Genomic DNA, 22048 nt, shown 5'->3' on the forward strand with positions numbered 1-22048 from the left:
ATCCCATATCTACCTGCTGAGATGGACTCGGAATGGGGACGGGGTTTAGTTTATGCCTGAAGGCGGGAGCAGATTTGGGCCTCGGTCGTTTAATCTCAGGCTCTTCCGCTCTTTGGAAGCCAACGTCCTCTTCACAGGGTTTTCTTGAAGGCAAGGGTCCGGGGTCTCCTGCCTCCTCCCTGTAGTATTGTCCCGAGGGTCTACCTCGCCCCTTGAGAAGACAAGAGTCCGGCTTCTGTTCAATGGAAAGCGGGGGCTGGACTGTAGCTGGACTAGTAGGGGGGGACCCCGTTGTCACGGTAGACTCCGAGGTAGAGCTGGCCTGCTGTTTGTGTTTAAATTTAATGGAATCGCTCCTGGTTGGAGGTGTAGGAGGAGTGGAGACGACTTCTGCTTTGCAAGGTTGGGCTGGAGGCCCCAACATCGGATTGGGGGAGAGATAATCCATCTTGGGTGGCGTCGAGGGTCTTTTGAAAGTGTCCGGCTCAAAGATGGATTTCCTTTGTTTGGGCTTTTTGTACACGGAGAATTTCTCCGTTTCTGCCGGGCCTAAGTTGACCAGCACTTTGGGCCAGGTGCCACCACTGTGTTTCCCGCCCGGTCCTTTGTCTAAGGCGCTCTCGAGCACAAGGCAATCGGCCACTGTGGCTTCAAAGGAAAGCCTCTGGTTGTCCAGGGTCACCATACCGTAACCTGGATCTCCATACCCATCGGGACCAAAGGATCCGAGGCTGTGTTCCGAATGGCTGTGGCACTCGTGGACCGCATTCCGGTGGGAGTCGCTGTGTAAAACGCTACTGGAAAAGGGTTTCAGGCTGCAATACAAGCCGTTCTCTTGATCGCTCGGATCCTTCTTGACATCCATTATGTCCGGGCTGAAAATATCTGTTTGGGTTGAACTGTTGTGTTTTAAGTTTCTTTTATTTTGAACCTGCACGTCTGACGGGTGGCTCCTGCCGTTGGAGATCTTCTCCGAATCCTTCAGGTTTTCAACTATGTTTTGGCCACTCCAAGATGAACACGAGCTCTGAGGATAAACCTAGGATGAGGAGAGACACCATCAGCTGGAAATTAGCAAGCCGCTGCTGCGGAATTGATAGATGTGGTTGTGCGAAAGAGCAGTCCCAAACTTATACGTTAATCTACCAGTGTTCAGTGCTAGGCTGCACTGAAATACATGAATATTTTGTACCATTATACTGTTACAAGAAAAGCTGAATTCTAAAAAAATCACGTAAAATACATTGATTTCTTGGGGAATTTATTCTGTAATTTATATTATTGTTTTAATTAACTAATTGTGGGACGGAGGGGGGGGGGAAATCTAACATACGTTTCCTCCCCCTAAGCCTTCTAGAAGTGTTGGGCTAAAACTTGTAAAATCCCATAGAGTGCACACATTTCAAACGAACACAGAGAAGTGACATTCACTGCTCTAAGATCTATGAATGGCCAAAATTTTGATGGCTTTAGACGATTGGATAAATTCAGGAGGATAGGCCTAATGAAAGCTGTCAGTAACTTAAGGCTTCTTTGTCATCTTCTGGTTGGAAATGACATGGTCCCACTTGCTTCCGGCATGTGAAGGGAGCATCCTGCAAATAACGGATGAAAGGAGAAAGACGTGACAATTAAGTAAGTTGGAGGATCCAATCTGGGTCGGTTTTGACTGCCAGGCTTTTGGACTCCAATATTCAATATTATTCACCGACAAAGACTAGGCGCTCTTTATTCCTGCTCACCTTCATCAACGAAAGGGTAAGAGACTCCCGGCAGTTTCGCAGCAAAGCTTCACATTCCGTCAGAGATTTATTATCTAGTGCAATTCCATTTATCTGCAGGAAAATGGGAGACGTATCAAGCACGCAACAGTCAAGAAAATACTGGCATATTCGCTACATTTCAATATTGGCCTTCCAAGTTCACGTTCCACACTTCCCAGTTCTTCAAATGAGGATTTTCTTGTCTATTCCTTTGGAAAGTAATTCTTGTATTACGAGCGCAACTGAGTTCCAAAATTTATGTTGCTAAGCGAGACATGTGTTGAGTGAGTTTTGCCCCGTTGTATGAACTTTCTTGCCATATTGATTAAGTTAGGTTAGGTTAATAATATGGTTGTTTAGTGAACCCGGCTTTCCCCATTGTCTGAAGGTGGCGAAAGGGACACGGCAACTGTCATAAGTACGTGGCAGTTGATTTACAACGAGTCATTTTATTTTATTTATTTATTTATTTATTTATTTATTTATTTATTTATTTATTTATTTATATTTATATACCGCCCTTTCCCGAAGGACTCAGGGCGGTTTACAGGGCATTTAAAAAACAGTCAATACAAACGTTAAAACAAATTAAAAGAGATTAAATAGAACCCTGAGAAAAATAAAAAAACCCAGTTAAAATTAAAATTAAAAATATTCTCAGCCTGGGCCAGAGAGCTCGAAGAGCCAGGTCTTCAGGTCCCGGCGGAATGAACGGAGGTTGGGGGCAGTCCTAAGCTCCGCAGGCAGCTGGTTCCACAGGGCAGGCGCACCCACTGAGAAGGCCCTACCCCTGGGTGTTACCCGCCGGCAGTCTTTAACCGGCGGCACCCTGAGGAGACCCTCCCTGTGGGAGCGCACTGGACGAAGGGAACTTGATGCTGGCAGCAGGTGTTCCCTCAAATATCCCAGACCCAAGCCATTTAGGGCTTTATAGTTCATCACCAGCACCTTGAATCTCAATTTAGCGATCATTAGGAATTACGACTGACCCGAAAAATAGGACTTACCGCCTGGATCAGAAATTTTGATGGGTTAGGCCCCTTCCGTGGCCCTGTGGCAATCTGGCCACATTTACAGCCGTTTGCAGCATCCAGCGATCATGTTTCATGATGGTTGCTTACCAACCACTCATCGTTAGCATGTAACGTTAGAAGACATATCTCTGCTTCCAGCCAAAGAGGCTTCCCGTCTCATCAGATTTGAATTTCTACTGTAAATCTAAAGCAGACTGAAAAATAATTTACCGCAATGATCCTATCTCCCACGGTGAGGGATCCATCCTTGGCTGCCGGGCTGCCCGTCATTATGGTGGCCACGAAGACGCCGTTTTCTAAACCAATTCCGCTATCTGACATGGAGAAGACCAAAGCCAGGGTGAGTTTTTAACCATTCTCTCACACAAAGCTTACTGACACGCCCAATCAATGTTCTGAAGGATGAGGGATCAGCGTGTCTCTCTACGTGCCTGATTGTTCCATGCCTGCTTTCTTGCAAAACCAATCCTGAATTGGCTGAACTAGCCTCAGTCACCCAAGTCTATTCAGCCTTCAGCACACGTCCTCCAAATTCTGAATTCTGAAGTTTAAAATGTTTTCTTGATAGCAATAGCACCTAGGCCAGGGATGTCAAACTGCCGGCCTGCGGGCTGGATGCGTCATGCTGAAACCGCACCCACGATACGTTGCGCGACGTCACAAGTTTGACATGGCTGACCTAGACTTATATACCGTTTCATACTGCTTTACAGCCCTCTCTAAGCGGTTTACAGAGTCAGCATCTAGCTCCCAACAATCTGGGTCCTCATTTTACCGACCTTGGAAGGATGGAAGGCTGAGTCAACCTTGAGCCGGTCAGGATCGAACTCCTGACAGTGGGCAGAATTAGCCTGCAATACTGCATTCCAAACACTGCGCCACCACGACCCTTCCTTCCTTCCTCCCTCCTTCCCTCTCTCCCTCCATTCCATTCCTTCCTTCCTCCCTCCCTCCCTCCACACTTAGCAATAGCATTTATATACCACTGCACAGTGCTCTGCAGCCCTCTCTAAGCAGTTTAGAGAGCCAGCCTATGGCCTCCAGCAATCTGGGTCTTCATTTTACCGACTTCGGATGGACAGAAGGCGGAGTCAACCTTGAGCCGGTCAGGATCGAACTCCTGACAGTGGGCAGAATTAGCCTGTAATACTGCATTCCAAACACTGTGCCACCACGACCCTTCCTTCCTTCCTTCCTTCCTTCCTTCCTTCCTTCCTTCCTTCCTTCCTTCCTCCCTCCTTCCCTCCCTCCATTCCATTCCATTCCATTCCATTCCATTCCATTCCATTCCTTCCTTCCTTCCTTCCTTCCTTCCTTCCTTCCTTCCTTCCTCCCTCCCTCCCTCCCTCCCTCCCTCCACACTTAGCAATAGCATTTATATACCACTTCACAGTGCTCTGCAGCCCTCTCTAAGCAGTTTAGAGAGCCAGCCTATGGCCTCCAGCAATCTGGGTCTTCATTTTACCGACTTCGGATGGACAGAAGGCGGAGTCAACCTTGAGCCGGTCAGGATCGAACTCCTGACAGTGGGCAGAATTAGCCTGTAATACTGCATTCCAAACACTGTGCCACCACGACCCTTCCTTCCTTCCTTCCTCCCTCCTTCCCTCCCTCCATTCCATTCCATTCCATTCCATTCCATTCCATTCCATTCCATTCCATTCCATTCCTTCCTTCCTTCCTTCCTTCCTCCCTCCCTCCCTCCACACTTAGCAATAGCATTTATATACCACTTCACAGTGCTCTGCAGCCCTCTCTAAGCAGTTTAGAGAGCCAGCCTATGGCCTCCAGCAATCTGGGTCTTCATTTTACCGACTTCGGATGGACGGAAGGCGGAGTCAACCTTGAGCCTTCTCAGGATCGAACTGCTGGCTGTGTTAGCCTGCAACCCTGCATTCTAGCCGCTGCGCCACCAGAGCACTTTATGGAAGTCAACAGGTTATTTCTCTTCTAATTCCACCAGTACAGTCCCTTTGGTATGCATCTATCATTTAAGCCGCTGCTGTACCCCGTTTCTATATTACCCGTAGTTAAATCTTTATGTACGTCTAAAGCGGTGACTCCCGAAAACACTCAATTTTGTTTCAAGTTCTCGGCATCTGGCAGCAGCTAGGTGACTTTGGAAACTAAGCAAAGCCTGGTTTGCTCAGGATTTTGGATGGGGAAAACTCCCAGAAATGTCAGGGATCAGGCTAAATCAGGAAGTTTTTTGTTTTTTTTAAAAAAAGTCATCCAGAATGGTGCCCCGTTACAGCCAAGAAAAACATTGTATACAGTGATGTCGACTTACGGGAGACTTCTAATTTAGGAAAGTCGGTATCCTAAGAGCTACTGGACAGAGCGGTACAACCACAGCCGTTGCAAAATAAAAATGAAATTGCTTTAGAACCATTAATACAAAATGGAAAAGCATCTTCCATAGCAGGCCTTCCAGTCTTAGAGGAGCACAGATCAATGTCCTTATTCAACGCTGATAGCAAATCCAGGAACACAGACCAGGGAGCAAATCCACGAAGAACGCAGTGAAAATACTGACTGGATCCCTGCCTATTTGTCAGCCTAACCCGGAAGCACCACGAGGACCTCACCTTTATGGCCCGACAGGCTGATGTGCAGCGGAGTTACCACTTTCCCCCCCAAGGACTTCCGTCGCCGGACCACCATATTGATAACGCCTCCACCGTTAAGGACCGCTTTGATTACTTGTTTCTTGTCCTTGTTGGTAAGATCCACATCGTTTATCTTCAGGAGCCAATCGTTCACCCTGATGAAATTAGAAATTAATTAGAATTGAATTAATTAATTTCCAGCAGGACTACCTGATTCTGTTAATAGCCTTGTTCCCTATGCCGTCCGTCTGGTAAACTCGCACGATTAGTTTTTTCTCGTCATGCATGTGTGTACACCGCCCGAACTAGACTGTTGCTTCTCTCTAACGAAGAGAAGGGTGAGGGGTGACATGGTAGCAGTGTTCCAATATCTCAGGGGCTGCCCCAAAGAAGAGGGAGTCAAGCTATTCTCCAAAGCGCCTGAAGGCAGGACAAGAAGCAACGGATGGAAACTAGTCAAGGAGAGAAGCAACCTAGAACTGAGGAGAAACTTCCTGACAGTTGGAACAATTAACCAGTGGAACAACCTGCCTCCAGAGGTGGTGAATGCTCCAACACTGGAAGTTTTTAAGAAGAGACTGGACAGCCATCTGTCTGAAATGGTATAGGGTTTCCTGCCTGAGCAGGGGGTTGCACTAGATGACCTCCAAGGTACCTTCCAACTTCTTCTTCTTCTTCTTCTTCTTCTTCTTCTTCTTCTTCTTCTTCTTCTTCTTCTTCTTCTTCTTCTTCTTCTTCTTCTTATTATTATTATTATTATTATTATTATTCTTATTATTATTATTATTATTATTATTATTATTATTATTATTATTATTATTATTATTATTACATCATATAATATATGTGGGTATATGCATAATTCTGTATATATGTAAGTATGTACTTCTGGCAAACGTAACCACCAACTATCTTCGTGGTCCCTGATGCCCATGCACTTTGATTTTATTTACGTATGAAGAGATTCACCTATCGGTAGCGACAAGTTATAATGACAAGTGATGACGAGAAGTGATTGTTACGATTAACGTTTTTCTGTTGCTTTGCATGCAGCTTCTGCACCGGAGATGAATTTCTTGTGCGTCTAATCACACTTGGCCGAAATAAAGTATTCAATTCGAATGAAGTATTCAACTCAATCCCAAAGATGCTTTTTTTTTTTCAGGAGGCAACTGGACTTTCTTGTTTTTTCTTGGAAGACGTTTCTCTTCTCATCCAAGGAGCTTCTTCAGCTCTGACTGGAGGGTGGGGGAATGGAAGGATTTATATTCCTTGCAGACAGCTGGTCATTTGCATCCTTTTGGAGTGTCATTGGAGGTTTGTCTGTGTCCTCAAGATCACCTGTGGACACAGGTAAACCTCCAAGTGGCCTCAAGGACCCTCTAAAAGGATGCAAATGACCAGCTGTCTGCAAGGAGTATAAATCCTTCTGTTCCCCACTGTCCACTCAGAGCTGAAGGGTCAGGGTTCTCTCAAAGAGGCACCTTTCTTGTTTTTCTTCGAAGACATTTTGCTCCTCATCCAAGAAGCTTCTTTCAGCTCTGACCGGATGGATGGTGGGGAACGGAAGGATTTATTCCCCACAATCCTGTCTGCAAGGAATATAAATCTTTCCACTCCCCCACCGTCCGGTCAGAGCTGAAGAAGCTTCTTGGATGAGAAGCGAAAAGTCTTCAAAGAGAAACAAGGAAGTCCAGTTGCCTCCTGAAAAAAGCACCGTTGGGTCAACGGGGACCTGGATGAGGGAGAATTTCCACAGACGTTTCGCTATTCAGTTCAATTCAACTCAAGTGTTTGGACAAACTACCCGCAGGATACCTTAATCGGCCGTCTGCAATGCTTCCTTTATCGACTTTGGTAACAAATATCCCGCAGTCCCCAGGAAGGTAAGGTTCGTTCACGCCTTCGGCCACATCGAAACCGAGAGCCTTCAAATCCATGTCTTCCTAAAAGAGATGAATGCGACACATATAGAGCCTTGGTGGAGCAGTGGGCTAATGCCTCCTTAAGTAACACCAGCTGCCTGCAATTAGTGCAGGTTCGAGTCCCACCAGGCTCAAGGTTGACTCAGCCTTCCATCCTTCCCAGGTAGGTTAAATGAGGACCCAGATTGTTGGGGGACAATTAAGCTGACTTTGTAATAATGCCACTTGGGGTGTGTGTGAAAGCCCTAACAAGCAGGCATATACATAGAATGAAGGCTACTGCTAAGCTTGTAAGCCGCCCTGAGTCTTCGGAGAAGGGTGGGATATAAATGGAATTTAAAAAAAAGATGATAGATAGATAGATAGATAGATAGATAGATAGATAGATAGATAGATAGATAGACAGATAGATGGATAGGTAGGTAGGTAGGTATGTAGGTAGACAGACAGACAGAGAGACAGATAAGATAGATAGATAGATGATAGATAGATAGATCAGTGATAGATAGATAGATAAATAAGAGCCTTGGTGGAGCAGTGGGCTAATGCCTCCTTAAGTAACACCAGCTGCCTGCAGTTAGTGCAGGTTCGAGTCCCACCAGGCTCAAGGTTGACTCAGCCTTCCATCCTTCCCAGGTAGGTAAAATGAGGACCCAGATTGTTGGGGGCAATTAAGCTGACTTTGTAATAATGCCGCTTGGGGTGTGTGTGAAAGCCCTAACAAGCAGGCATATACATAGAATGAAGGCTACTGCTAAGCTTGTAAGCCGCCCTGAGTCTTCGGAGAAGGGTGGGATATAAATGGAATTTAAAAAAAAGATGATAGATAGATAGATAGATAGATAGATAGATAGATAGATAGATAGATAGATAGATAGACAGATAGATGGATAGGTAGGTAGGTAGGTATGTAGGTAGACAGACAGACAGACAGACAGATAAGATAGATAGATAGATGATAGATAGATAGATAAGTGATAGATAGATAGATAAATAAGAGCCTTGGTGGAGCAGTGGGCTAATGCCTGCTTAAGTAACACCAGCTGCCTGTAATTAGTGCAGGTTCGAGTCCCACCAGGCTCAAGGTTGACTCAGCCTTCCATCCTTCCCAGGTAGGTAAAATGAGGACCCAGATTGTTGGGGGCAATAAGCTGACTTTGTAAAAATGCCGCTTGGGGTGTGTGTGAAAGCCCTAACAAGCAGGCATATACATAGAATGAAGGCATTTGATTTGTGCTTTAAATTGTAAGCCGCCCTGAGTCTTCGGAGAAGGGCGGGATATAAATGGGATTAAAAAACAACAACATTCGCCGCGAGCACATGGGGAGGTATTGCTTCGCCTCCCATCTCTGTTCGCTGGGAACTGGCAGCCCGGGAGCAACGGTCTTCCACTTACCCTGTCTTTCTCAAACTCTACTACTTCCGTTTCCCACTCCATCGAGTCCGTGTCAATAGCGGAATCGTGGGAACTGTGAGCCATCAGCTGCCGAAACCTTGCCTCTTTCTCCAACTGATTCTCCATCTTCTCTCTGTGGAAAGTGGAACGTCACAACCGGGACGAAGGGACCGCTCATTCCCTCTCGGCCTTACACGCGCAATTTCAATGCTTGGGTTCTGATCTCGCCTCAACCGGATCGCTGCTTAATAGGCAGGGGATCCAAAGATACTACCCTGAGTGAAATCTGCTAAGTGGGCAACGAATGAATCTCTCCTAACCCGTTCAGACTGGAGCATCCTGGTTGATTTGTCTTCCAAGCTAGTCCGATAGACAGATCTTTTCTTTCCTTCCTGTTGTGGGTTGACAGGTTTTAACACATGTCATTTACCCAAAAGACATTACATATGGATATTACAAATGTATGTGGGTGTCTCCTGCTTGAGCAGGGGGTTGGACTAGAAGACCTCCAAGGTCCCTTCCAGTTCTATTCTGATTCCGATTCTCTCTCTCTCTCTCTCTCTGCCTTCCTTCCTTCCTTCCCATCCTCACCTGCCTGCCTTCCCTCTCTCCCTCCCTCCCTTCCTTTCCCTCCCACCTCTTCCTTCCTTCCTTCCTTCCTTGGTGGCACAGTGCTTAGAATGCAGTATTGCAGACTAACACTGGACACAGTTAGGAGTTCAATCCTAACCGACTCTGCCTTCTGTCCTTTTCAAAGTCGGTAAAACGAGGACCCAGATGGTCAAGGGCAAGAGGCTGACTCTGTAAACCGCTTAGCGAGGGCTGTAAAAGAACCGTGAAGCGGTATATAAGTCTAGACGCTTTTGCTATTGCTATTTGTACCCTTGCTGGCCAACTGCTGACCAGCAACGACAATGGGGAAGCCAGATTGACTTAACCGCCGTGTGACTTTCTTGCCATAACTGTGGCAAGAAACACTGTAAAACAACCGTCTCGTTTAGCGAGAGAAATGTTGGGCTAATTGTGCTCGTAAGTCAGGGGCTACCTGTGTTTCCTTGCCATAAATATCCTGCCTTCCCGAGGGTTGTGCCTGGGAAGACAAGACCTGGCGCAGAGGATGCCAAGAGTTTTGTATCACCCACTTCAGCTCCTTCAACTCGCGTCCGGCGTCGTTCTTTTGCTTTCTCATGTCGTCCAGGTTGCGAAGGGCCTCCGCCAAGTCACTCACGGCTCGGTCCCTTTCCCGTCTCAGGTTATCGCACAAAGTCCTTCACAAAGAAATGGAAACACAAGGTCAGATTGCTGCTGCGGTGCCACAACAAGAGTCCCCACACAGCCTCCGCACACCCTTCTCTAGGACAGAACGCAGGGCGTCCAACTCGTGCAGCTAGATCAGGAGTAGGCAACCTCGGCTCTTTTGTGACTCATGGACTTCAACTCCCAGAATTCCTGAGTCAGCTATGCTGACTCAGGAATTCTGGGAGTTGAAGTCCATGAGTCACAAAAGAGCCAAGGTTGCCTACCCCTGAGCTAGATCAATCAATAAAATAACCTTTATTATGGGATAAGGACCGATGGTTCTACATGGAGAACCTTTTCCTCAGCTAAGCTGAACAGGATTAAACCCCTTGAGGTTTTTGGATGGGAAATCTCTGCCTACTCCTCCACTCTGTTACATGCAATATATATATATATTGGGAGCACGGAGTACGTAAGTGCAGATCGTCCTCGACTTACAATGATTCATTTAGTGACCATTCAAAGTTTCAACAGCAACTTTGGAAAAAAGGGGACTTTACGGCTGCTTTTTGCACTTACGACCTCCCCAGCATCCCCCGGTGATGATCTGATCAAAATTCAGACGCTCATATTTACAACGGTTGCACCAACGTGTGATTCCCCCTCGGGCGGCCTTCTGACAAACAGAGTCAAGGGGGGAGCCAGTCGCACAGCCGTGTGACTAATTTAACAACGGCAAGGAAGGTCGTGAAACTCAGTCAACAAACGTCTCGCTTAACAACAGACGTCCTGGGCTCAATTATGACTGTAAGTCAAGGATGACCTACAGTAGTGGCCCAAATTGTGAAACAGTTGCTGGAATTGGGTATGTCTAGTTTAATTAAGAGAAGGATGAGGGGTGACATGATAGCAGTCTTCCAATATCTCAGGGGCTGCCCCAAAGAAGAGGAAGTCAAGCTATCCTCCAAAGCGCCCAAAGGCAGGACAAGAAGCAACGGATGGAAAATCATCAAGGAGAGAAGCAACCTGGAATTAAGGAGAAATTTCCCGACAGTTAGAACAATTAACCAGTGGAACCACCTGCCTCCAGAAGCTGTGAATGCTCCAACACTGGAAGATTTTAAGAAGAGACTGGACAGACATTTGTATGAAATGGTATAGGGTTTCCTCCCTGAGCGGGGGGTTGGACTAGATGACCTCCAAGGTCCCTTCCAACTTTATTATTATTGTTGTTCTTGTTCTTGTTGTCGGGGACTAGGTGTACAGCCCTGGATAGTACAATTTCCTAGAAAGGATTATTTTACCGTATGCTCTCTCGTTCGGCAACGATCTTATCCCGCTCCTGGAAAGCCCAGTCCCGCCTGCATTTGGCAACTTCTGCTTCTTGCGTGGCTTCCCTTAACTCCTGCGACATGGCTTCGTACTGCTTCCGAAGAATTTCTATTTCTTTGTTCGCTCTTTCTACATCCAGCGTGGCTGAATCTTGTATCTGCGAAAAAGCAGATCACGGAATCAGAAGCAATGCAAGATAATGCGAAAAGAGGTGCTCAAAGTTGTGGAGTGGAGAGAGCCCAAGACAGATTTAAAAGAAGAAGAGAAAAGAAAAAGAAAAAGAAATTAAAACATTCCAACAACCTGCTTTGAAAATGTTGGAAGCTCTGGATTTATTTCAATAGAACCCCAATAATCTATGCTCCGTTCTGTTATTACTTCTGTGACTTCGCTTTGGTTGCTAATGCACTTTACATCAGGTTTTTTTTAATTAAAAAAAAGCCCTTTCTTTTCTTTTTTCTTTGTTCTCCCCACAGTGTCCTACTATTTGATTTGTGTTTTGCTATTTTAATCTATATAATCTAATAAGATGCCTTTTCTTTTTTTCCCCTATTTCTCTCCCCACTGTGTCCTACTAATTGCTTTTATGTTTTACTATTTTATTCTATAAGGGACGCGGTGGCTCAGTGGGTTAGGATGCTGAGCTTGTCGATCAGAAGGTCGGCAGTTTGGCAGGTCGAATCCCGAGTGCCGCGTAACAGAGTGAGCGCCTGTTACCCGTCCCAGCTTCTGCCAACCTAGCAGTTCGAAAGCACGTAAAAATGTAAGTAGAAAAATAGGGACCACTCCGGTGGGAAGGTAACAGCGTTCCGTGCGCCATTGGCGTCTAGTCATGCCGGCCACATGACCACGGAGACGTCCTCGGACAAGCGCTGGCTCTTCGGCTTTGAAACAGAGATGAGCACTGGCCCCTAGAGTCAGAAACGACTAGCACGCATGTGCGGGGGAACCTTTACCTTTACTGATTTTATTCTATAATCTAATAAAATGTCACAACATTTTAAAAAAAGAAAAAGAAAAAAAGACTTCCAAGAAAACAGCATCCTACTCTGTAATCTTTTTTTTTTTAAAAAAAGAGTCACGGTATTACCTGGCGCGCTTGGTAGTATTCTCGTAGTAGGTGGTCTCTCTGGATAATGGCTTCCGTCCTCTCCTTCCTGGCTACATCCCTCTCTTCTTTCACGGTCTCAATATCCTTACATGCTTGGTCCAGCTCTTTCTGGGCCTCAGCCTTATCCTTCACTTCGTGGCAATATTTTTCCAGAAGCTCATTCCTTTCGCAGATAGCTCGGTCCCGCTCCACCAGAGCAGAATTCAGCTCCTGAAACGGAAGCCACCATTTGTGGTAAGTCCATCAACTGCTGGAGGAAACTCCTCACGCAACGAGCAGACGTTGGACCCGTTTGAAGCTCCTGGTGTTGACCAAGAAGAAACTCTAATCGCCGGGCACGTATTAGAGGTCGTTAACTAATAACTGAAATTGAAGCATTTTTCTGCGCACAACTTGTGTGGAACCCAGAGGTGCTTTTTTTTTTCCCAGGAGGCAACTGGACTTTCTGGTGTTTCTTTCGAAGACGTTTCCCTTCTCACCGAAGAAGCTTCTTCTGGCTCTGACTGGATTGGTGGGGAGTGGAAGGATTTATATGGCCTGGCTGAGGAATTATGGGAGTTGAAGTCCACAAGTCATAAAAGGGCCAAGTTTGAAGACCCCTGGCCTAGAGTACAGTTCATTTTCTTCCCTCACTCACCTAGACATCCTTGTTAAAAGATCTGAGGATTTGTTTTCATTGGGGGAAATTAAATATCTGAGAAATATTGCCTCAGGACAGTAAAAAGGTAACAGAAGAAGTAAGAATGTTCTGGGAGGAAAGACACATAAGGAAACTATTCATCTTTCCTTGTGTTCCTCTATTCCTTTGGTTATTCTTCCTACTAAGCAACTGAGTTCATAAAAGTTATAGTGAAGAGCACAACGAAGAGATTGGTACCACTGCATGTCTCCTACCAGGCCAGAAGCTGGGAGAGTGGGAGTTCTAGTACTGCCTTAGGATATGAAGCCAGCTGGGTGACCTTGGACCTGTCACTTTAGCTCAACCCCAGGAAAGAGGCAATGGCAAATCACTTTTGAAAAACCTGCACTCAAAGGATACTCTCATTTCCCAATGGCAAAGATTCTTTTAAAGAAAGAAAGAAAGAAAGAAAGAAAGAAAGAAAGAAAGAAAGAAAGAAAGAAAGAAAGAAAGAAGAAAGAAAGAAAGAAAGAAAGAAAGAAAGAAAGAAAGAAAGAAAAGAAAGAAGGGAGGGAGGGAGGGGGGCAGGAGAAGAAGGGAGGGTGAAGAAAGAAAAAGAAAGAAAGAAAGAAAGAAAGAAAGAAAGAAAGAAAGAGGAAGGGAGGGAGGGAGAGAAGAAAGAAAGAAAGAAAGAAAGAAAGAAAGAAAGAAAGAAAGAAAGAAAGAAAGAAAGAAAGAAAGAAAGGAAGGAAGGAAGGAAGGAGGGAGGGGGGACAGGAGAAGAAGGGAGGGTTGAGAAAGAAAAAGAAAGAAAGAAAGAAAGAAAGAAAGAGAGAGAGAGAGAGAGAGAAAGAAAGAAAAAGGGAGGGAGGGAGGGAGGGAGAGAAGAAAGAAAGAAAGAAAGAAAGAAAGAAAGAAAGAAAGAAAGAAAGAAAGAGGAAGGGAGGGAGGGAGGGAGGGAGAGAAGAAAGAAAGAAAGAAAGAAAGAAAGAAAGAAAGAAAGAAAGAAAGAAAGAAAGAAAGAAAGAAAGAAAGGAAGAAAGGAAGGAAGGAGGGAGGGAGGGGGGACAGGAGAAGAAGGGAGGGTGGAGAAAGAAAAAGAAAGAAAGAAAGAAAGAAAGAAAGAAAGAGAGAGAGAGAGAGAGAGAGAGTGAGAAAGAAAGAAAAAGGGAGGGAGGGATGGAGAGAAGAAAGAAAGAAAGAAAGAAAGAAAGAAAGAAAGAAAGAAAGAAAGAAAGAAAGAAAGAAAGAAAGAAAGAAAGGAGGGAGGAAGGGAGGGAGGGGGGACAGGAGAAGAAGGGAGGGCGGAGAAAAAGAAAGAAAGAAATTAAGGAGGAGAGAAAGAGAAGGAGAGAGAGAGAGAGAGAGAGAGAGAGAGAGAGAGAGAGAGAGAGAGAGAAAGAAAGAAAGAAAGAAAGAAAGAAAGAAAGAAAGAAAGAAAGAAAGAAAGAAAGAAAGAAAGAAAGAAAGAAAGAAAGAAAGAAAGAAAGAAAGCGGTAGGGAGGAAGGAAGAAAAAAAGAAACAAAGACAGACAACTGATGGTATTATCAAGGAATGACCCTGAGGACACAGCTAAACCTCCAAATGTCCTCTATGACTCTCTAAAAGAAGGCAAATGACCAGCTGTCTGCAAGGAGTATAAATCCTTCCTTTCTCCACCATCCAGTCAGAGCGGAAGAAGCTTCTTGGATGAGAAGCGAAATGTCTTCAAAGAAGAACAAGAAAGTCCACTTGCCTCCTGAAAAAAGCCCCTTTGGGACAACCGTGACCTTGGGTGACGGAGAACCTCCAGAGATATTCCATACCTGTCTTAAAGCTTCCATTTCCTCACTGGCCACCTTCTTCTCCGAGGAGGTGTTTTTCAGTTTGGATTCTGCCACCTCCAGCTCCGTTTGAAGTTTGTCTACTTCTTTGATCACCTGATCTCTCTCGCTCATGATGAGGCGATACTCGCTGAAGACCGAGTCCCGTTCCTCCTTGTACTTCTCCGCATCCTTGGCCGCCTTGAGTTGCACCGTTTTGTACCTCGTGGCTTCCGACTGCAGCCGTTCCATCTCTCTCTGCAGCTCCTTGTTCTGCGCTGTTGCTTTGCTCAGTTCTTGCTGTGTGGTCTCAAATCTAGACGCCAAAAGAGCGAGGGGTGATGGTTTGCGGGAAAAGAAAGGGTTTTGTTTTTTTTTTAAAAAAAAAATCCCTTTTCCAGTTAGAGCCAGAACACAAACTGTTTTAAAACAGTCACAGGAGAAGCAACGTGGCCCACGCTGCCTTCTGCTTTGCTCAGACAGGATTAGTAAGCAGAGTTAAACTTTAACCCCAATAAAAAGTGAGCGGATGTAAAGAGCTGGGCTACCCCTCCGCTTATCTTTCCAAGTGCCTTCCCTTTTTCAAATCCACCTCCCTTCCACCTCTTCCCGAGGCAGACTGGGAAAGAGTAGAGACACCATGGAAGTAATGACAGCCACCTCTGTCGGCTTTTCACCTCAAAACCTGTCTCCCTATACGCACAGACTCACACTTCAAATGTCAACTCACAAACAGGCAGAAAACCAACGGGGTTGTCCCAGTGGTGCTTTTTTTTTTTTTTTTCTCAGGAGGCAACTGGACTTTCTCATTTTTTTTTCTTTGAAGACGTTCCGCTTCTCATCCCAGAAGCTTCTTCAGCTCTGCTTGGAGGGTGGGAAATGGAAAGATTTATACTCCTTGCAGACAGCCGGTCATTTGCCATCTTTTAGAATTCATTGCATTCCTCTAGGTGGCCTCAACGACTCTCTAAAAAGAAGGCAGATGACCAGCTGTCTGCCAGGAGTATAGATCCTTCCATTCCCCACCATCCAGGCAGAGCTTGAAGAAGCTTCTTGGATGAGAAGCGAAACGTCTTCAAAGAAAGTCCAGTTGCCTCCTGAAAAAAAGCATCTCTGGGACAACCATGACCTGGATGACGGAGAACCTTTCTAGATACCAATGAGGTTGGTTCCGTTACGTCTACTTTGGTCCCGAGAGACCGTGAGCACCACCAAGGAAGGTGAAAGAGAGAATCGAATTAAGGTGCTTCTACTGAAGAAGCTCTGATCTAGAAGACCCCGTTGTTCTGTACCAGCCTGCTACTGGCCCTGCAGAAAAGGCAGGGACAACCCCTTTACAAACGGCAAGAGGCTGGAATTACGCCTGCCAAATATATAGCTACAAAAACAAACAAGACACGAACCAAGAAACAGGAGCTTTAAGAAACACGAACTATCCAAGCGGTTGCCTTCAGCAAACCAGCCCTCCCCACACATTCCGCTTATATAGAGTTCAGGGCGTGGCTTCTCTCTGCCTCCTTCCGAGAAGCCCCATTGCCTTCCTCTGTTTTACTCCTAATTGACTGCCTCCTGAGTCGGGCGTCCTTGAACAGGGCCAGCTGTGGGTCATCTTCATCCACGCTATCAGGCTCACACAGCTGGGTCTCCGTGGTGACCAAGTGGGAGGGGCCTCCTCTGAGTCATCCGACCCAACTGCCGAACCCACAGGCTGACCCTGAATCACAACAGCCGTTGGGGAAATGGACATTTACCTTCTCAGAGAAGTAGAGCATTGCTGCTGGAAGTGGACGGCTGTGTCCCGCTGCTTCATCAACATGTCCATCTGTTTCTGGAGACACTTGTTTTCTTCTTCGATCTGCTCTAACCGGCTCAGGTCACTATTGTGACTGGCTATTTTTTCATTGTACCGCTTTCTTAGTGCATCGTAGTCCTTCTTCACCACTTCTAGCTTATCCATGGCTGTATCGTAGAGTTTATTCAAGATCTCCGATGACCCATTTTGCTTCATAACCTACATGAAGGAAAAAGAGGCTTTCAACAAAAGCGAGACATTATATATATGTATGTATGTATGAAGTGCTTTTTTTGGAAAAGAAAAAGGTGCCGGAACTCACACATGTCATACAACCCACCTTGCCTACCCTACAAGGTTCCATCCAAAACAAGATGCCAGAACTCCGTTCTGAGGGTTCTATGACAAAAAAGCCCTGTATGTATGTATGTATGTATGTATGTATATGTGTGTGTGTATGTGTGTGTGTATATGTATATACATACTTTACTTAAATATCTACTGGTTCATTCTGACAATAGGCTGAATCCCAGAACTAAATAGAAATTGAACACACTTGGAAGGCCAGACTTGGAATAGTGCATCCATTATATGTTACTTACATGTAAGGGTGTAGGTCTATACATATGTTGTATTTATTATGTTTAAATGTGTGTTGTGTTTGTGTACACTTTGAGAGCAAGCAACTAAATTTCATTTTTAATGTATGCCATTGTGCGCACAGTAAAAGATGACAATAATGGTCATCTATCTATCTATCTCTTCTGCCAACCTAGCAGTTCGAAAGCACGTAAAAATGCAAGTAGAAAAATAGGGACCACTCCGGTGGGAAGGTAACAGCGTTCCGTGCGCCTTTGGCGTCTAGTCATGCCGGCCACATGACCACGGAGACGTCCTCGGACAAGCTCCTCTTTGGCTTTGAAATGGAGATGAGCACCGGCCCCTAGAGTCGGAAACGACTAGCACGCATGTGCAGGGGAACCTTTACCTTTATCTATCTATCTATCTATCTATCTATCTATCTATCTATCTATCTATCTATCTATCTATCTATCTATCCATCCATCCATCCATCCATCCATCCATCCATCCAATTTTGGTCACCATGATGTAAAAAAGATGTTGAGTCTCTAGAAAGATGTTGAGACTCTAGAAAGAGTACAGAGAAGAGCAACAAAGATGATCAGGGGACTGGAGGCTAAAACATATGAAGACGGTTGCTGGAATTGGGTATGTGTAGTTTAATGAAGAGAAGAGTGAGGGGTGACATGATAGCAGTGTTCCAATATCTCAGGGGCTGCCCCAAAGAAGAGGGAGTCAAGCTATTCTCCAAAGCACCTGAAGGCAGGAGAAGAAGCAACGGATGGAAACTAACCAAAGAGAGAAGCAACCCCTAGAACTAAGGAGAAATTTCCTGACAGTTGAAACAATTGATCAGTGGAACAGCTTTTGCCTCCAGAGGTTATGAATGCTCTACCACTGGAGGGTTTTTAAGAACAGATTGGACAAACCTTTGTCTTAAATGGTATAGGGTTTCCTGCCTAAGCGGGGGTTGGACTAGAAGACCTCCAAGGTCCCTTCCCATGCTGCTTTTCTATTCCATTCCATTCCATTCTATTTAAAAATCCAACTCTATTCTCAATAAAGAATCTTCTATTCTATTCTATTCTATTCTATTCTATTCTATTCTATTCCATTCCATTCCATTCCATTCCATATTTTCTATTCTATTCTATTCTATTCTATTCTATTCTATTCTATTCTATTCTATTCTATTCTATTCTATTCTATTCTATTCTATTCCATTCCATTCCATTCCATATTTTCTATTCTATTCTATTCTATTCTATTCTATTCTATTCTATTCTATTCTATTCTATTCTATTCTATTCTATTCTATTCTATTCTATTCTATTCTAATTTTCTTTATTCTATTCTATTCTATTCTATTCTATTCTATTCTATTCTATTCTATTCTATTCCTTATTCTATTCTATTCTATTCTATTCTATTCTATTCTATTCTATTCTATTCTATTCTATTCTATTCTATTCTATTCTATTCTATTTAAAAATCCAACTCTATTCTCAATAAAGTATCTTCTATTCTATTCTATTCTATTCTATTCTATTCTATTCTATTCTATTCTATTCATTTAAAAATCCAACTTTATTCTCAATAAAGAATATTCTATTCTATTCTATTCTATTCTATTCCATTCCATTCCATTCCATTCCATTCCATATTTTCTATTCTATTCTATTCTATTCTATTCTATTCTATTCTATTCTATTCTATTCTATTCTATTCTATTCTATTCTATTCTATTCTATTCTATTCTATTCTATTCTATTCTATTCTATTCTATTCTAATTTTCTTTATTCTATTCTATTCTATTCTATTCTATTCTATTCTATTCTATTCTATTCTAATTTTCTTTATTCTATTCTATTCTATTCTATTCTATTCTATTCTATTCTATTCTATTCTATTCTATTCTATTCTATTCTATTCTATTCCTTATTCTATTCTATTCTATTCTATTCTATTCTATTCTATTCTATTCTATTCTATTCTATTCTATTCCTTATTCTATTCTATTCTATTCTATTCTATTCTATTCTATTCTATTCTATTCTATTCTATTCTATTCTATTCTATTCTATTCTATTCTATTCTATTCTATTCTATTCTATTCGGCTATTCTAATTCTAATTCTAATTCTAATTCCATTCCATTCCAGCGTTCTCTTTGTTTCTTAAGACGTTGTTTCAACAACATCATTTCCATATGAGCAAATGCCTTACGCATTAACATAAAAAAAATGCTAAAGCGCTGTATCATTCAAAACAAAAAAAAAGGCAGGTGGAAGAGAAAATTTGGAGTGTGAAAAAGCAGGATAGAAAACATATGGCTATGCTTGAACTTTGATATTTTAGAAGATTCGTAGACAATCAAGGACAGCCAAGGAAACAAGACAAAACACCAATTGATTTGCAACACTGATAAACATTTAGACCCCCCCCCCTTTAGAAGTCACCCTGTCTTTGTGCTTGCCTTACTGTGTGTGACACGTTGTGCATACGGAAAGCGTTTCCGCTTGAATTTGGTTAAAGAGCAGGTCATCTTGAGCCTGAAGTTTCAGGCAAGCTTTTTTTTCGTTTTTTGTTTTAAACCGTATTTATTTTTCCTCGCCTTGCTTTGTTTTCCAGATGTGGTATACATTTCCTGCACTGCTCGATCTCCCTTCTCTTTGAAGTGGCTTTAGAAGCAGCAAATGGTTAACCAGAACAAATAGCCTGCTTGCTTGCTATGTACATTTATTTATGCCACTCCTGTGTTTCCTCCTCACACGGTTAAGACAGCCCTCCACGCTAAAAAGGGGGCCACAAAATTCCGCAACAGCTGCAGCTTCTAAAGGGGTCAGGCTGTGAGAAGATACCAGTTCACTGCATCCTGTACCTTCCTGCTTGAAAATTGCTGAGCTTGTAAGAGTAGCAAGTTTGGGAGGATAAGAGGAGGAACTTCTGCTCTTCTCTATAACCTCCCAAGTTATATACAGACTTTTTTTTTCCCCCGCGCTAAGAACGGGTTTCATTTTGGTGCGTTCCCTCTTTCCTCAAACCGAGTTGCATCTTATCCGTTCTCTGGGGCGTGACGTATATAACATACCAGTGCAGAAGCATCACAATTTGGTAAGTTTTTTTTTCCATTCACAACCATGAACAATAATCCAATATTTGAGAGGCTGTCACAAAGAGGAAGGAGTCAAGCTATTCTCCAAAGCACATAAAGGCAGGACAAGAAACAACGGGTGGAAACTAACCAGAGAGAGAAGCAACCCGGAATTAAGGGTAAACTTCCTGACAGTGAGGACAATTAACCAGTGGAACAGCTTGCCTCCAGAAATCATGTGCGCTCCAACACTGGAGGTTTTTAAGAAAAGACCGGACAGTCACTTATCTGAGATGGTTAAGGGTTTCCTGCCTGAGCAGGGGGATGGACTAGAAGACCTCCAAGGTCCCTCCCAACTCTGTCATTCCGTTATTATTAATGTCGCAAAAAAAAAGCTCATCAATTTAAATTACCGTTCTATCTAGATTGGCACAACTTTGATTAAGTTTCTCTCATTTTACCATTTGGTAACGTCCTGTTGGGTGTGGCCAAGAGGATGCAAGAGAGGTGGAAATTCATCCGTTATCCTCCAAGTGAGGCATTGAGTGTTAGATGTTTAGTGCCAGCCATTGGCAGTTCCCCAAAAAGGTCATCAGATGGAGGCAAAGAGGCTTCTTTGCTTCCACTGATGAGCCAAGGGTCTCGGACCCACAGCCCCATTGGCGAGAGAGTTTTATGGTCAGGGAGGGACCAAGACCCCCCATAAATACCTCTGCACGAGGGGCTGTTCTTTGTTCTAGTTTCTAGGTTCTATTCTCCAGTTCTATCTCTACTCCTAACCTCTATTTTAGTCATGTAATGCTAGCTTGTTTTCTTTTATTTTATTTCTCTCTCACATGCAGGCATGAATGCTTTCATGCCAAGTATTTCTTTCTCTTTGATCTATCATGAATAAAGCTAATATGATTGCATCTCTGCTTGATGTTTTTGCTTGGAAGCTCCTTTAACGATTCACCGTGAGAACACCTTACATTGAGAATCAGGTGCAACATACAGAAACCCAGACTGGATTGAAATTCAATCCTATCAGAAGAGGTCCTTAGAAGACAGAGGTTCATGAGAAACAATGATAACATGGGCAAAGAATTTTGGACATAACGTAGAAGTAGAAAAGTGGCAAAGCCTTTGGGAAAGAAATTCTAAAATAACAAAAGCAGTGTCATACCAAGAAAATCTATGCAAAATGTTTTACAGATGGCACTTAACACCGGTGAGGTTAGCAAAAATGTTTAAAAACATATCTAGCGATTGTTGGCAAGGTAGACAAAAACCAGGCACTCATTACCATCTTGGGTGGACATGCCCCAAAGCCAAAAGATTCTGGTCAAGAATACATGTATGGTTAGAGAAAATGACTAAAAAACATATAGATTTTAAGCCAGAATTATTTTTTGTTAGGCATAACTGTAGGACATTACGAGAAAGAGCGTATACATCTAATTTTACAAGTATTAACTGCAGCAAGAGTTGTGTTCGCTCAACATTGGAAAAATGAAGATTTACCAACGAAGGAAGAATTAATTAAAAAATTTTTTTAGATTGTGCAGAAATGGATAGATTGACATTGAAAATGAAAGAGAAAGAAGATTCAGTATGTTTTAGAACACGGGATACCTTTTATCAATGGCTGGAAAAAGGAGGTAGAGAGATTAAACACAGAATGGCCTATAAGAACATGCTAGCGAAATCGAACTAACATCAGAAAACCACTTTTGGAATAAATTATCTTCAAACTACTGCAAAGCTGAA

The 22048-nt window shown here is 43.6% G+C and overlaps 1 protein-coding gene across 4 annotated transcripts in view; it reads right to left on the reverse strand.

Moving 5' to 3' along the window:
- The window catches only part of DLG5 (discs large MAGUK scaffold protein 5), a 93538-nt gene that overhangs the window by 32919 nt on the left and 38571 nt on the right, over positions 1–22048 (reverse strand). For all 4 annotated transcript variants that reach the window (XM_081329714.1, XM_081329713.1, XM_081329712.1 and 1 more), the window contains exons 6-16: positions 16583–16842; positions 14835–15147; positions 12389–12619; positions 11271–11455; positions 9870–9995; positions 8728–8860; positions 7225–7352; positions 5386–5561; positions 3008–3111; positions 1743–1835; positions 14–1039 (exon numbers count right to left, since the gene is read on the reverse strand). In XM_081329714.1, the coding sequence (XP_081185840.1) occupies positions 14–1039; positions 1743–1835; positions 3008–3111; positions 5386–5561; positions 7225–7352; positions 8728–8860; positions 9870–9995; positions 11271–11455; positions 12389–12619; positions 14835–15147; positions 16583–16842 (2775 nt within the window). The remainder of the gene's footprint in view (positions 1–13; positions 1040–1742; positions 1836–3007; positions 3112–5385; positions 5562–7224; positions 7353–8727; positions 8861–9869; positions 9996–11270; positions 11456–12388; positions 12620–14834; positions 15148–16582; positions 16843–22048) is intronic.

Source organism: Vipera berus (assembly GCF_964194415.1).
Source record: "Vipera berus genome assembly, chromosome: 5".
In the NCBI taxonomy this organism is placed as follows: domain Eukaryota; kingdom Metazoa; phylum Chordata; class Lepidosauria; order Squamata; family Viperidae; genus Vipera; species Vipera berus.